Genomic DNA, 14,225 nt, shown 5'->3' with positions numbered 1-14,225 from the left:
GCATTGACTCTTAATACTTCACTCATTATGAGCCAATAGATTATCTGCAGTTACTTAAACATAGATTAAGCCGCCATGCACTCTCCCAACTACTAATTATATTTGAATAGATATTGCATCTCCCCCATTTAATTAATACATATACATTGTGACAAATGACCTTCTGCCCATTCCCTCCTCCTCTACGGCGTCTGGTTGCGCTTATGTTATAAGGACCTTTTTCTGTTCTCGCTGCTTGCTCTGACCTTTTATGTGATTACTTAAGGTGTACGTGTCATTTATTGGAAAGTCTTGGACCACGGCACGACTAATGCAAAATACTGTTTCTAATGATACGTGGCAAAAACACATTAGAAGGTGATTAATGAGAGCGGCGGATTCTTGGCTGGAAAACCGCGAAATTCGGTGCACAATAAATAATATTGCAAGAAGACGTGAGAAAGAATGGAGGGAGGGGTGGAGACACTGGGCATGATGAGAGGAACCGAGGACCTGACCGGCCTTGAATATAGACTTCTTTACCAATGTGATAGGTTGATAGGTCTTCAGTACCATAAGTAGATCTTTTGATTTCCTATGTAGATTAGGTAGGTCTTCCTGGTTCCTTAATTTAACGTTGATAGGTCTTCTTGGATAGAGATGAGCGGACCCGATCATAGGGGTCGGTGTTCAGATTTGGCCACTTGACTCGTATTGAACGTATTACTGGATTGGCAGCCGAACAGCCAATCTGAAAAATTGACATCCCTAGAAACTATCTATGGCTATGATTGGCAAGGGTGTCCAATACATCCTTGTCAGGCAGCTGAACCGTAACACTGAACCCGACCATCGGGTCTTCTCCTTCTACATTAAGCTCTTCCTTTCCCTAGATTATCTTAGACAGTTCTTCACATAGCCTTTGTAGATCTTCCATCTTTATAAGAAGCCATAGTAGGTCATTGAGGCCTTCACTTTCTCTAGATAGGTCTATGTAGACAATCTTTGATGGTATCGTAGAGGCTGAAACTCCTTCTTTCAGTATATTAAATGCTATTGTAATTTCCCGGAGTTGGGTCATTGCAAAGCTATAGTCTGGAATTCTTGCTGGAGTGGACCCAGTAGGACTGATCACTCTACTATGCTCTGTACAGCTTTCTATGGAGCATTATCCAGTTTTTCCAAGCTCCTTTCCCACTAGAATCCCCTCTTATCAGGATGTATTGAGTTGTATTGCACCATCTAGTGCCAGAAGTAGGTCTATTGTGTGCAATAAGTATATAGGTATACTCTTCTGCTTCTAAATGGTTAATGTGTTTTATTTATCTTGAATGTATCTCATGTATTGTCACCTGATTTTTCTACAGGCTATTTATTTGCTAGCCCCCTGTAGCTTTCCAGAGGCTGAGACCAAGAGTCTATAACAGTGATGGCGAACCTTTTAGAGCCAGAGTGCCCAAACTTCAACTAAAAGCCACTTATTTATTGCAAAGTGCGAGCACAGCAATTTAAGTAGTAATTTATTTCTCCTTTTTCTTTGACAATTTTCAATCGTTCAGCCTTCTTAGGACACCAACGCAGTTGAAAGGAGGAGGGCAAATTTGTCTAATATTGTAGGAAGATTCTGCAGGAAGATTCTTTGAGTTCTGTTTGGTGAACTTCATTCTGGGGTGATTGCCCGGGTGCCCACACAGAGGGCTCCGAGTGCCGCCTCTGGCACTAGTGCCATAGGTTCGCCACCACTGGTCTATAAGTTTAGGCTCAACCCTAGTTCTGGGTCTTTAAGAGTCTACACAGACTCTAGTTCAGTCTAATCTTTTACACTGGTATTCAAAATAGCATGTATGGTCTTATATATTAGCAAAACTATGTCCTTTCACAAGCATCTTGATGCACCTATGACCTTATTGACTCTTGGTGCTTCCTGGAATTGGTCACAGTGGTTGATTTTTTTACCATTGAATTCATAATTGTAGACAGACGATTGCATGTGCATGGCCGGTTTTGATTGCAGTGAAGATGAGATACCTATGATGAAAAAATGTAAATTTCCATCAATGGGAGGCTCCATTAACTAGAGGTCTAGGAGGGCAGTGACTTCTGTACAGGTGTGTAGGTTTGATGTATGACAGAAAGAAAAAACATTCAAATAAATCCACATAAACAAGATATTTTATCAGAAAGAGGAGATAAAGTAAACCTATGATGGATTTATGAGTTGAAGACCATCAACCCGACCTCTGATGGTCCTCAAAAGGTGAATAAAGCTCCAAACGTGAACCTTGGAGTCTATACCTGGATTATACCTCAGAATATTCAGCAGCTGGTGATGGACTCATGGATATTATATCCAGAGAGTTCACAATGTCAGTGTCAGTGTCTGTGAAATGCTTCGGCAATGCACAGTCCTCTGAGAGATCCAGATCTAAGGTCTCGCTGCTGAGTTAGAATTCATGTTCCAGAGACAGACATATCTTATTCCCCAATGACACAATCATTTCCAGGAAATGTTTGGGTCATGGGCCTCAAGTCTCTGGGGATTCATCTGATAGTGTCTCTCAGCAGGACAGAATCTATTTTGTGATCTCGTGAATAGACAGCTTTGTTGTGGATGTAGACACGATGATGGCGCGTTCCACCGATACTTTATGTCGGAAAAACTGATTGTCAGAGCGAAATCCCTGGGTGAATTCAAGAAACCTTGATTTTTAATATTATGGATCTGCAACTGGTTCCTGGTGGCTGTTACGTCTTATATATAAAAGATCTCAGAGACATCATTGATTCCTTTAGAACTGATGGAGGTGCCACTGGTTCCTGGTGGCTGTAACGTCTTATATATGAAAGATCTCAGAGACATCATTGATTCCTTTAGAACTGATGGAGATGCCACTGGTTCCTGGTGGCTGTAACGTCTTATATATGAAAGATCCCAGAGACATCATTGGTTCCTTTAGAACTGATGGAGATGCCTCTGGTTCCTGGTGGCTGTAACGTCTTATATATGAAAGATCCCAGAGACATCATTGGTTCCTTTAGAACTGATGGAGATGCCTCTGGTTCCTGGTGGCTATAACGTCTTATATATGAAAGATCCCAGAGACATCATTGGTTCCTTTAGAACTGATGGAGATGCCTCTGGTACCTGGTGGCTGTAACGTCTTATATATGAAAGATCTCAGAGACATCATTGGTTCCTTTAGAACTGATGGAGATGCCACTGGTTCCTGGTGGCTGTAATGTCTTATATATGAAAGATCTCAGTGACATCATTGATTCCTTATAACTGATGGAGATGCCTCTGGTTCCTGGTGGCTGTAACGTCTTATATATGAAAGATCTCAGAGACATCATTGATTCTTTTAGAACTGATGGAGATGCCTCTGGTTCCTGGTGGATGTAACGTCTTATATATGAAAGATCTCAGGGACATCATTGATTCCTTTAGAACTGATGGAGATGCCACTGGTTCCTGGTGGCTGTAACGTCTTATATATGAAAGATCTCAGAGACATCATTGATTCCTTTAGAACTGATGGAGATGCCTCTGGTTCCTGGTGGCTGTAACGTCTTATATATGAAAGATCTCAGAGACATCATTGGTTCCTTTATAACTGATGGAGATGCCTCTGGTTCCTGGTGGCTGTAATGTCTTATATATGAAAGATCTCAGAGACATCATTGATTCCTTTAGAACTGATGGAGATGCCACTGGTTCCTGGTGGATGTAACGTCTTATATATGAAAGATCTCAGAGACATCATTGATTCCTTTAGAACTGATGGAGATGCCACTGGTTCCTGGTGGATGTAACGTCTTATATATGAAAGATCTCAGAGACATCATTAATTCCTTTAGAACTGATGGAGATGCCACTGGTTCCTGGTGGCTGTAACGTCTTATATATGAAAGATCTCAGAGACATCATTGATTCCTTATAACTGATGGAGATGCCTCTGGTTCCTGGTGGCTGTAACGTCTTATATATGAAAGATCTCAGAGACATCATTGATTCCTTTAGAACTGATGGAGATACCACTGGTTCCTGGTGGATGTAACGTCTTAGATATAAAAGATCTCAGAGACATCATTGGTTCCTTTAGAACTGATGGAGATGCCTCTGGTTCCTGGGGGCTGTAATGTCTTATATATGAAAGATCTCAGAGACATCATTGATTCCTTTAGAACTGATGGAGGTGCCACTGGTTCCTGGGGGCTGTTACGTCTTATATATAAAAGATCTCAGAGACATCATTGATTCTTTTAGAACTGATGGAGATGCCACTGGTTCCTGGTGGCTATAACGTCTTATATATGAAAGATCCCAGAGACATCATTGGTTCCTTTAGAACTGATGGAGATGCCTCTGGTTCCTGGTGGCTGTAACGTCTTATATATGAAAGATCCCAGAGACATCATTGGTTCCTTTAGAACTGATGGAGATGCCTCTGGTTCCTGGTGGCTATAACGTCTTATATATGAAAGATCCCAGAGACATCATTGGTTCCTTTAGAACTGATGGAGATGCCTTTGGTACCTGGTGGCTGTAACGTCTTATATATGAAAGATCTCAGAGACATCATTGGTTCCTTTAGAACTGATGGAGATGCCTCTGGTTCCTGGTGGCTGTAATGTCTTATATATGAAAGATCTCAGTGACATCATTGATTCCTTATAACTGATGGAGATGCCTCTGGTTCCTGGTGGCTGTAACGTCTTATATATGAAAGATCTCAGAGACATCATTGATTCTTTTAGAACTGATGGAGATGCCTCTGGTTCCTGGTGGATGTAACGTCTTATATATGAAAGATCTCAGGGACATCATTGATTCCTTTAGAACTGATGGAGATGCCACTGGTTCCTGGTGGCTGTAACGTCTTATATATGAAAGATCTCAGAGACATCATTGATTCCTTTAGAACTGATGGAGATGCCTCTGGTTCCTGGTGGCTGTAACGTCTTATATATGAAAGATCTCAGAGACATCATTGATTCCTTATAACTGATGGAGATGCCTCTGGTTCCTGGTGGCTGTAACGTCTTATATATGAAAGATCTCAGAGACATCATTGATTCCTTTAGAACTGATGGAGATACCACTGGTTCCTGGTGGATGTAACGTCTTAGATATAAAAGATCTCAGAGACATCATTGATTCCTTTAGAACTGATGGAGGTGCCACTGGTTCCTGGTGGATGTAACGTCTTATATATGAAAGATCTCAGAGACATCATTGATTCCTTTAGAACTGATGGAGATACCACTGGTTCCTGGTGGATGTAACGTCTTAGATATAAAAGATCTCAGAGACATCATTGATTCCTTTAGAACTGATGGAGAAGCCACTGGTTCCTGGGGGCTGTAACGTCTTATATATGAAAGATCTCAGAGACATCATTGATTCCTTTAGAACTGATGGAGATGCCACTGGTTCCTGGTGGCTGTAACGTCTTATATATGAAAGATCTCAGAGACATCATTGATTCCTTATAACTGATGGAGATGCCTCTGGTTCCTGGTGGCTGTAACGTCTTATATATGAAAGATCTCAGAGACATCATTGATTCCTTTAGAACTGATGGAGATACCACTGGTTCCTGGTGGATGTAACGTCTTAGATATAAAAGATCTCAGAGACATCATTGATTCCTTTAGAACTGATGGAGGTGCCACTGGTTCCTGGTGGATGTAACGTCTTATATATGAAAGATCTCAGAGACATCATTGATTCCTTTAGAACTGATGGAGAAGCCACTGGTTCCTGGTGGCTGTAACGTCTTATATATGAAAGATCTCAGAGACATCATTGATTCCTTTAGAACTGATGGAGATGCCACTGGTTCCTGGTGGATGTAACGTCTTATATATGAAAGATCTCAGAAACATCATTGATTCCTTTAGAACTGATGGAGGTGCCACTGGTTCCTGGTGGATGTAACGTCTTTTATATGAAAGATCTCAGAGACATCATTGATTCCTTTAGAACTGATGGAGGTGCCACTGGTTCCTGGTGGATGTAACGTCTTATATATGAAAGATCTCAGAGACATCATTGATTCCTTTAGAACTGATGGAGGTGCCACTGGTTCCTGGTGGATGTAACGTCTTATATATGAAAGATCTCAGAGACATCATTGATTCCTTTAGAACTGATGGAGATGCCACTGGTTCCTGGTGGCTGTAACGTCTTATATATGAAAGATCTCAGAGACATCATTGATTCCTTTAGAACTGATGGAGATGCCACTGGTTCCTGGTGGCTGTAACGTCTTATATATGAAAGATCTCAGAGACATCATTGATTCCTTTAGAAATGATGGAGATGCCACTGGTTCCTGGTGGCTGTAACGTCTTATATATGAAAGATCTCAGAGACATCATTGATTCCATTAGAATTGACAGAGATACCATTGGTTCCTGGTGGATGTAACATCTTAGATATGAAAGATCTCATGATCTTGATTGTGTATTAATTGTGATGTCACTGATTCAGCTGATGTTTGTTGGTTGTATTTTCACGAATATGAAATCTTTTGGTGCCATCATTGATTCTTTTCAGATTGTTGCCACTGGTTCCTGATGATGTTGCTTGTTCCTGGTGGCTACATTCTCATGAATATTAAGCGTCTCAGTGCTATCACTGGTTTCATGCATGTTGATCGGGATGTCATTAGTTCCTGGTGGCAATGTCACTGGTTTATCACCATTCAAATATTTGGACCATATTGGCCATGACTCACCTGATGAGAACTGGGGGTTTTGTGTCAATCTCAAATTAACCTCTTCAATAAGTTCTATTATCAAGAGACAACAATTAACTAATGAATTGATCATTTTGGCCATGAACCTATGTCATGATGCTGTTATCTCTTTCACAGGGCACTTGCAGACATTTTGATACAACAGGGGCCGATACCGATCCCACACTGTGAACGAGAGGCCATCTCCGCTGTCGATAACTCTCCCAAAGAGAATACGCCTGTAAGAACTTCAAAAAATCAGTATACTCCGGTGAGAACGACCAAGACCAACCATGGAACAGGTGGGTTCTGCAGGTCTTTCGTTTTCCTAAAATATAGAAAAGATCTCGTAGACAACGCAGAGGTTTGAGTTGGTTTTGAAGAAGAATGAAAATGTTGGGGGAGGGATCTGAAATGTACTAATAATGAGTACTGGATGTGAGACCTCTCGTTGGGTGATTGTGTTATTTGATACCATTGGGATATCCTACTGGACATTGATTGATTGACTTTCTTCAGTGGGAGGTTCTACATGATTAGGGTCAATGTCATTATGGTGTCCAATGGGTTCACAACAAAGCGGGGAGCATTGTTATGCTGTTCTATTTTAAAGATCATTCGAAGGATGTTGTGGTTATTGTAGCTGATCCAGATCAAGTCTGCAGACCATTCCCATTTTTAGTTGGTTTTGAAGGTGTATTCACATGCTGGGGTTCTTTAGAAATGTACTAAAACTGGATGCTAGAACAGGATGGTAGAGGACTATTGGTCCAAAATCTAATGGGAATATATTACTGGACAGTGGTAGGTGAACCATTTTTTCATTTGGGAGATTCTTCAAGAATACCATCATTGCCTTTAGAGTATTTGGTTGGGTTAACGACTGACCTAAAAGACTGATCATGTCCATGTGGTTACAATTTGGGGAGGGTCAGGCTTGATGATGTAGTCATAGTAGCCATCCAAGGTCAACACTGAAATAGGTGGGTTCTTCCAAAGTCTTTCATGGTCGTAAAAGATAGAAGAGACCTTGTAGACCATGTAGAAAATTTAGGTGTTTCTGAGAAAGCATGCAGATAACCGGGGTCTTATGAAATGTACCAAAAACAAACTGGATAGTAGAACTGAGGATGGTTGGGGGAATAATGGGAATATCTCACTTTAGATATACTTTAGGTTCGGCATTGTTATGGACCATACAATTTGTGTGTTTCTTTGGGTTCATCCAGTCATGTGTCTTAGAGGATCGAAACATTGGGGGGAAGAAGAAGTCCTAGTGAGCTCAGATTCCGGACTGACTCGAGGTGCGCTCGAGTCCAGGAACATTTCGAGGAGCTTTCGGCAATAATTACCTTATGTTATGAAACAAATTAGGTTTCAGCATCTCTTCATTACTGTGGAAAATGTGATAAATGGCGTGAATACGACGGCTGGAAATTTTACTTTAATACTAATTTACTTTTCAAGGTCACAGAAATTTGGGCTGTAAATGAATCTGATTTCATTATATTAGTTGCCAGGGTTTTAGGAATTAAAGGAGAAGATTTCTGTATAGCAGGGGTGTTATGGTGCAGAGATTAGACCCTTTAAGAGTTATGTGACTTCCTTCTGTTGTACAAACTGACTTCTAGGTCTCAGGAGAAGACAATAAAGTGAGAGGAAGACTAATCCTTTCCATAGTATCCCGTAAGACGGACCTACTAAATTCTGCATCCAGCTGGCTTCCTGTAAATGGCAGAAACCGTTCCTCATGGGTGGAGCAAATTCCATAGAAGTCTCCTCCCCTCATGACATCATTAATCACGAACGGGAGGAGCCAGCACCTTTGATGACATGGTTGTGTCAGATAGCAGGGTGATGAGTGAGCCAGCGTTCTAGGGTTCCTCTATGTAATACAGTATATAGTATACAGTCTTAATTTTATGGATTTTTTTTTGCATTTTATTGCCTCACTCTATAAATATAAAAAAAACATATGTCAAGTTGTTCCGAAGCAAATCCCTGATATTTACCATATGTCGCTCCCCATCTGATGTAGCGCCGGTGTTATACAAGGTTTATCTTCACTTACATAAAAATAAATCAGTGGTGTGAACTCGGCTTTACAGCAAATAGCTGGAACTCTTAAAGATTCAGGACTAGGGGAGAGGAGCTGCTCCTTAAAGGGGAACTCCACAGATCAGCTGATCTCAGCAGCTTAGAAACAAAGCTTATATAGCTTTATATCAGTTGCTGAGAGTGGCCGATTTGTGGGGGGTTGTCATGCGGACCTCCCTGCTTCAGTATGGGGTTATCTCATCAATCGCAGTGAAATCAGAAGTGATAAGGAAAGTCTCCTATGTAAGAGTGATCCAGACTAGGTTCAGTCTTAGGTGGTGTAGATGTATCCCGCCCCCCACGTCCTATAGATTAGCGCTCCTGACATCATTTTGCAGTCAATTAGATATGCGTCTGAGTAAGGATTAAGTAAAGATCTCGGAGAGCTTCATCGATCTGAGGTTATTGAGCTGGGTCAGCCTGGACGGCTCTGCCCGGGGATCTGGATGGAGACTTCCGACTCTTCATGGAATATCACAGAACATTCTACGACCCTCTTAGAGGAGCGCGGAGGAGGACACTGGAAGCTTCTACAAGAGCCACAACATTTAGTGCTCCTCTATGGACCATTCATGGGAGAAATGTCCTAGTACGTTCTCTCTATAGGTAGCAGAAGCAGCCGTCTACACTGGGATACGTGAACTAAACCTTTTGGACTAATTATCATATTTTTCTACCCCTTATACTCATTATCATATTCCTTCACCCCTTAGAATCATCATATGTCTCCAACTTTTTGACTCGTTATCATATTCATACACCCCTCGTACTCATTATCACATTGCTCCACCCCTTAGACTCATTATCATATTCCTCCACCACTCAGAATCATTATCATATTCCTCTGCCTCCTAGACTCATTATCATATTCCTCCATCCCTTTGACTCATTATAATATTCCTCCACCCCTCAAACGCTTATCATATTCCTCCACCCCTCAGACTCATTATCACATTACTCCACCTCTTAGACTCATTATCATATTCCTCCAACCCTCAGACTCATTATCATATTCCTTCACCCCTTAGACTCATCATATGTCTCCGCCTTTTTGACTCATTATCATATTCCTCCACCCCCAGACTCATTATCATATTCCCCCACCCCCAGACTCATTATCATATTCCTCCACCCCTCAGTCTCATTATCATTTTCCTCCACCTCTTAGACTCATTATCATATTCCTCCACCCCCAGACTCATTATCATATTCCTCCACCCCTCAGTCTCATTATCATTTTCCTCCACCTCTTAGACTCATTATCATTTTCCTCCACCTCTTAGACTCATTATCATTTTCCTCCACCTCTTAGACTCATTATCATTTTCCTCCACCTCTTAGACTCATTATCATATTCCTCCACCCCCAGACTCATTATCACATTCCTCCACCCCTCAGACTCATTACCATATTCCTCCACCCCTCAGACTCATTATCATATTCCTCCACCTCTTAGTTGCTATATGACTCCGCCCTTAGACTCCATATAGAGTAGTTACAGGTCCAGGACCTATAAGGCATCACCAAGAGCGCGGCTTAAAGGGGCGTGTAAGAGTCGTGTGCATTGGGTGTCTGGTATATCTGGACTGGGATCGGTGGGAGCGCGCTCTCTTGTCTGTCTTGTTGTACTGCGCGCATGGACCGTTGTGATATTTATGACATTTAGGTAACCATGGCAACTGTATTGATTGGAAAAGAAAAGAAGGAAGCTTACGAGCGGCTTAGGAAGAAAACAGAGAGAGATTTTGGCAGCGAGGTGCATGGTGCGCCCATCCAGCGCTGCTCTCATTAAGGCTGATGGGGCAGGGGTGGCACAGCGAGAATACTATACAGGGCCCAGATAGATAGTACATGTACCAACCCAGGGAATATCATACAGGGCCCAGATAGATAGTACATGTACCATCCCAGGGAATACTATACAGGGCCCAGATAGATAGTACAGGTACCAACCCAGGGAATACCATACAGGGCCCAGATAGATAGTACATGTACCATCCCAGGGAATACCATACAGGGCCCAGATAGATAGTACATGTACCATCCCAGGGAATACTATACAGGGCCCAGATAGATAGTACATGTACCAACCCAGGGAATATCATACAGGGCCCAGATAGATAGTACATGTACCATCCCAGGGAATACTATACAGGGCCCAGATAGATAGTACATGTACCATCCCAGGGAATACCATACAGGGCCCAGATAGATAGTACATGTACCATCCCAGGGAATACCATACAGGGCCCAGATAGATAGTACATGTACCACCCCAGGGAACATCATACAGGGCCCAGATAGATAGTACATGTACCATCCCAGGGAATATCACACAGGGCCCAGATAGATAGTACATGTACCAACCCAGGGAATATCATACAGGGCCCAGATAGATAGTACATGTACCATCCCAGGGAATATCATACAGGGCCCAGATAGATAGTACATGTACCATCCCAGGGAATACTATACAGGGCCCAGATAGATAGTACATGTACCAACCCAGGGAATATCATACAGGGCCCAGATAGATAGTACATGTACCATCCCAGGGAATACTATACAGGGCCCAGATAGATAGTACATGTACCATCCCAGGGAATATCATACAGGGCCCAGATAGATAGTACATGTACCATCCCAGGGAATATCATACAGGGCCCAGATAGATAGTACATGTACCATCCCAGGGAATATCATACAGGGCCCAGATAGATAGTACATGTACCATCCCAGGGAATATCACACAGGACCCAGATAGATAGTACATGTACCAACCCAGGGAATACTATACAGTGGCAAGATAGATAGTACATGTACCATCCCCGGGAATACTATACAGAGTCCAGATAGATAGTACATGTACCATCCCAGGGAATATCATACATGGCCCAGATAGAGAGTACATGTACCAACCCAGGGAATATCATACAGGGCCCAGATAGATAGTACAGGTACCAACCCAGGGAATACCATACAGGGCCTCAAATAGATAGTACATGTACCAACCCAGGGAATACCATACAGGGCCCAGATAGATAGTACAGGTACCAACCCAGGGAATACCATACAGGGCCCAGATAGATAGTACATGTACCATCCCAGGGAATATCATACAGGGCCCAGATAGATAGTACATGTACCATCCCAGGGAATATCATACATGGCCCAGATAGATAGTACATGTACCATCCCCAGGAATACTATACAGAGCCCAGATAGATAGTACATGTACCATCCCAGGGAATATCATACAGGGCCCAGATAGATAGTACAGGTACCAACCCAGGGAATACCATACAGGGCCCAGATAGATAGTACATGTACCATCCCAGGGAATATCATACAGGGCCCAGATAGATAGTACATGTACCATCCCAGGGAATACTATACAGGGCCCAGATAGATAGTACATGTACCAACCCAGGGAATATCATACAGGGCCCAGATAGATAGTACATGTACCATCCCAGGGAATACTATACAGGGCCCAGATAGATAGTACATGTACCATCCCAGGGAATATCATACAGGGCCCAGATAGATAGTACATGTACCATCCCAGGGAATATCATACAGGGCCCAGATAGATAGTACATGTACCATCCCAGGGAATATCATACAGGGCCCAGATAGATAGTACATGTACCATCCCAGGGAATATCATACAGGGCCCAGATAGATAGTACATGTACCATCCCAGGGAATACTATACAGGGCCCAGATAGATAGTACATGTACCATCCCAGGGAACACCGTCCAGGGCCCAGATAGATAGTACAGGTACCAACCCAGGGAATACCATACAGGGCCCAGATAGTACAGGTACCAACCCAGGGAATATCATACAGGGCCCAGATAGATAGTACATGTACCAACCCAGGGAATACTATACAGGGCCCAGATAGATTGTACATGTACCAACCCAGGGAATACTATACAGGGCCCAGATATATAGTACATGTACCAACCCAGGGAATACCATACAGGGCCCAGATAGATAGTACAGGTACCAACCCAGGGAATACCATACAGGGCCCAGATAGATAGTACATGTACCATCCCAGGGAATATCATACAGGGCCCAGATAGATAGTACATGTACCAACCCAGGGAATACTATACGGGGGACCGGATAGATTGTACATGTACCAACCCTGGGAATATCATACAGGGCCCAGATAGAGAGTACATGTACCATCCCAGGGAATACCATACAGGGCCCAGATAGATTGTACATGTACCATCCCAGGGAATACTATACAGGGCCCAGATAGATAGTACATGTACCATCCCAGGGAACACCATACAGGGCCCAGATAGATAGTACAGGTACCATCCCCGGGAATACTATACAGGGCCCAGATAGAGAGTACATGTACCAACCCAGGGAATATCATACAGGGCCCAGATAGATAGTACAGGTACCATCCCAGGGAATACCATACAGGGCCCAGATAGATAGTACAGGTACCATCCCAGGGAATACCATACAGGGCCCAGATAGATAGTACATGTACCAACCCAGGGAATACCATACAGGGCCCAGATAGATAGTACATGTACCAACCCAAGGGATATCATACAGGGCCCAGATAGATAGTACAGGTACCAAACCAGGGAATACCATACAGGGCCCAGATAGATAGTACATGTACCATCCCAGGAAATATCATACAGGGCCCAGATAGATAGTACATGTACCATCCCAGGGAATATCATACAGGGCCCAGATAGATAGTACATGTACCATCCCAGGGAATATTATACAGGGCCCAGATAGATAGTACATGTACCGTCCCAGGGAATATCATACAGGGCCCAGATAGATAGTACAGGTACCAACCCAGGGAATACCATACAGGGCCCAGATAGTACAGGTACCAACCCAGGGAATATCATCCAGGGCCCAGATAGATAGTACATGTACCAACCCAGGGAATACTATACAGGGCCCAGATAGATTGTACATGTACCAACCCAGGGAATATCATACAGGGCCCAGATAGATAGTACAGGTACCAAACCAGGGAATACCATACAGGGCCCAGATAGATAGTACATGTACCATCCCAGGAAATATCATACAGGGCCCAGATAGATAGTTCATGTACCATCCCAGGGAATATCATACAGGGCCCAGATAGATAGTACATGTACCATCCCAGGGAATATTATACAGGGCCCAGATAGATAGTACATGTACCGTCCCAGGGAATATCATACAGGGCCCAGATAGATAGTACAGGTACCAACCCAGGGAATACCATACAGGGCCCAGATAGTACAGGTACCAACCCAGGGAATATCATACAGGGCCCAGATAGATAGTACAGGTACCAACCCAGGGAATACCATACAGGGCCCAGATAGTACAGGTACCAACCCAGGGAATATCATCCA

At 43.0% G+C, this 14,225-nt stretch overlaps 1 protein-coding gene across 17 annotated transcripts in view; it reads left to right on the top strand.

Annotated features, from left to right (window-relative positions):
• The window catches only part of SHISA6 (shisa family member 6), a 210,347-nt gene that overhangs the window by 13,830 nt on the left and 182,292 nt on the right, over positions 1-14,225 (top strand). For all 17 annotated transcript variants that reach the window (XM_072112708.1, XM_072112709.1, XM_072112721.1 and 14 more), the window contains exon 3: positions 6,861-7,024. In XM_072112708.1, coding sequence (XP_071968809.1) covers positions 6,861-7,024 — 164 coding nt within the window. The remainder of the gene's footprint in view (positions 1-6,860; positions 7,025-14,225) is intronic.

This window comes from Engystomops pustulosus, chromosome 6 (genome assembly GCF_040894005.1).
Source record: "Engystomops pustulosus chromosome 6, aEngPut4.maternal, whole genome shotgun sequence".
Classification (NCBI taxonomy): Eukaryota; Metazoa; Chordata; class Amphibia; order Anura; family Leptodactylidae; genus Engystomops; species Engystomops pustulosus.
The sequence above is the reverse complement of the archived record's forward strand: the minus strand, read 5'-3'. Positions and strand labels throughout refer to the sequence as shown.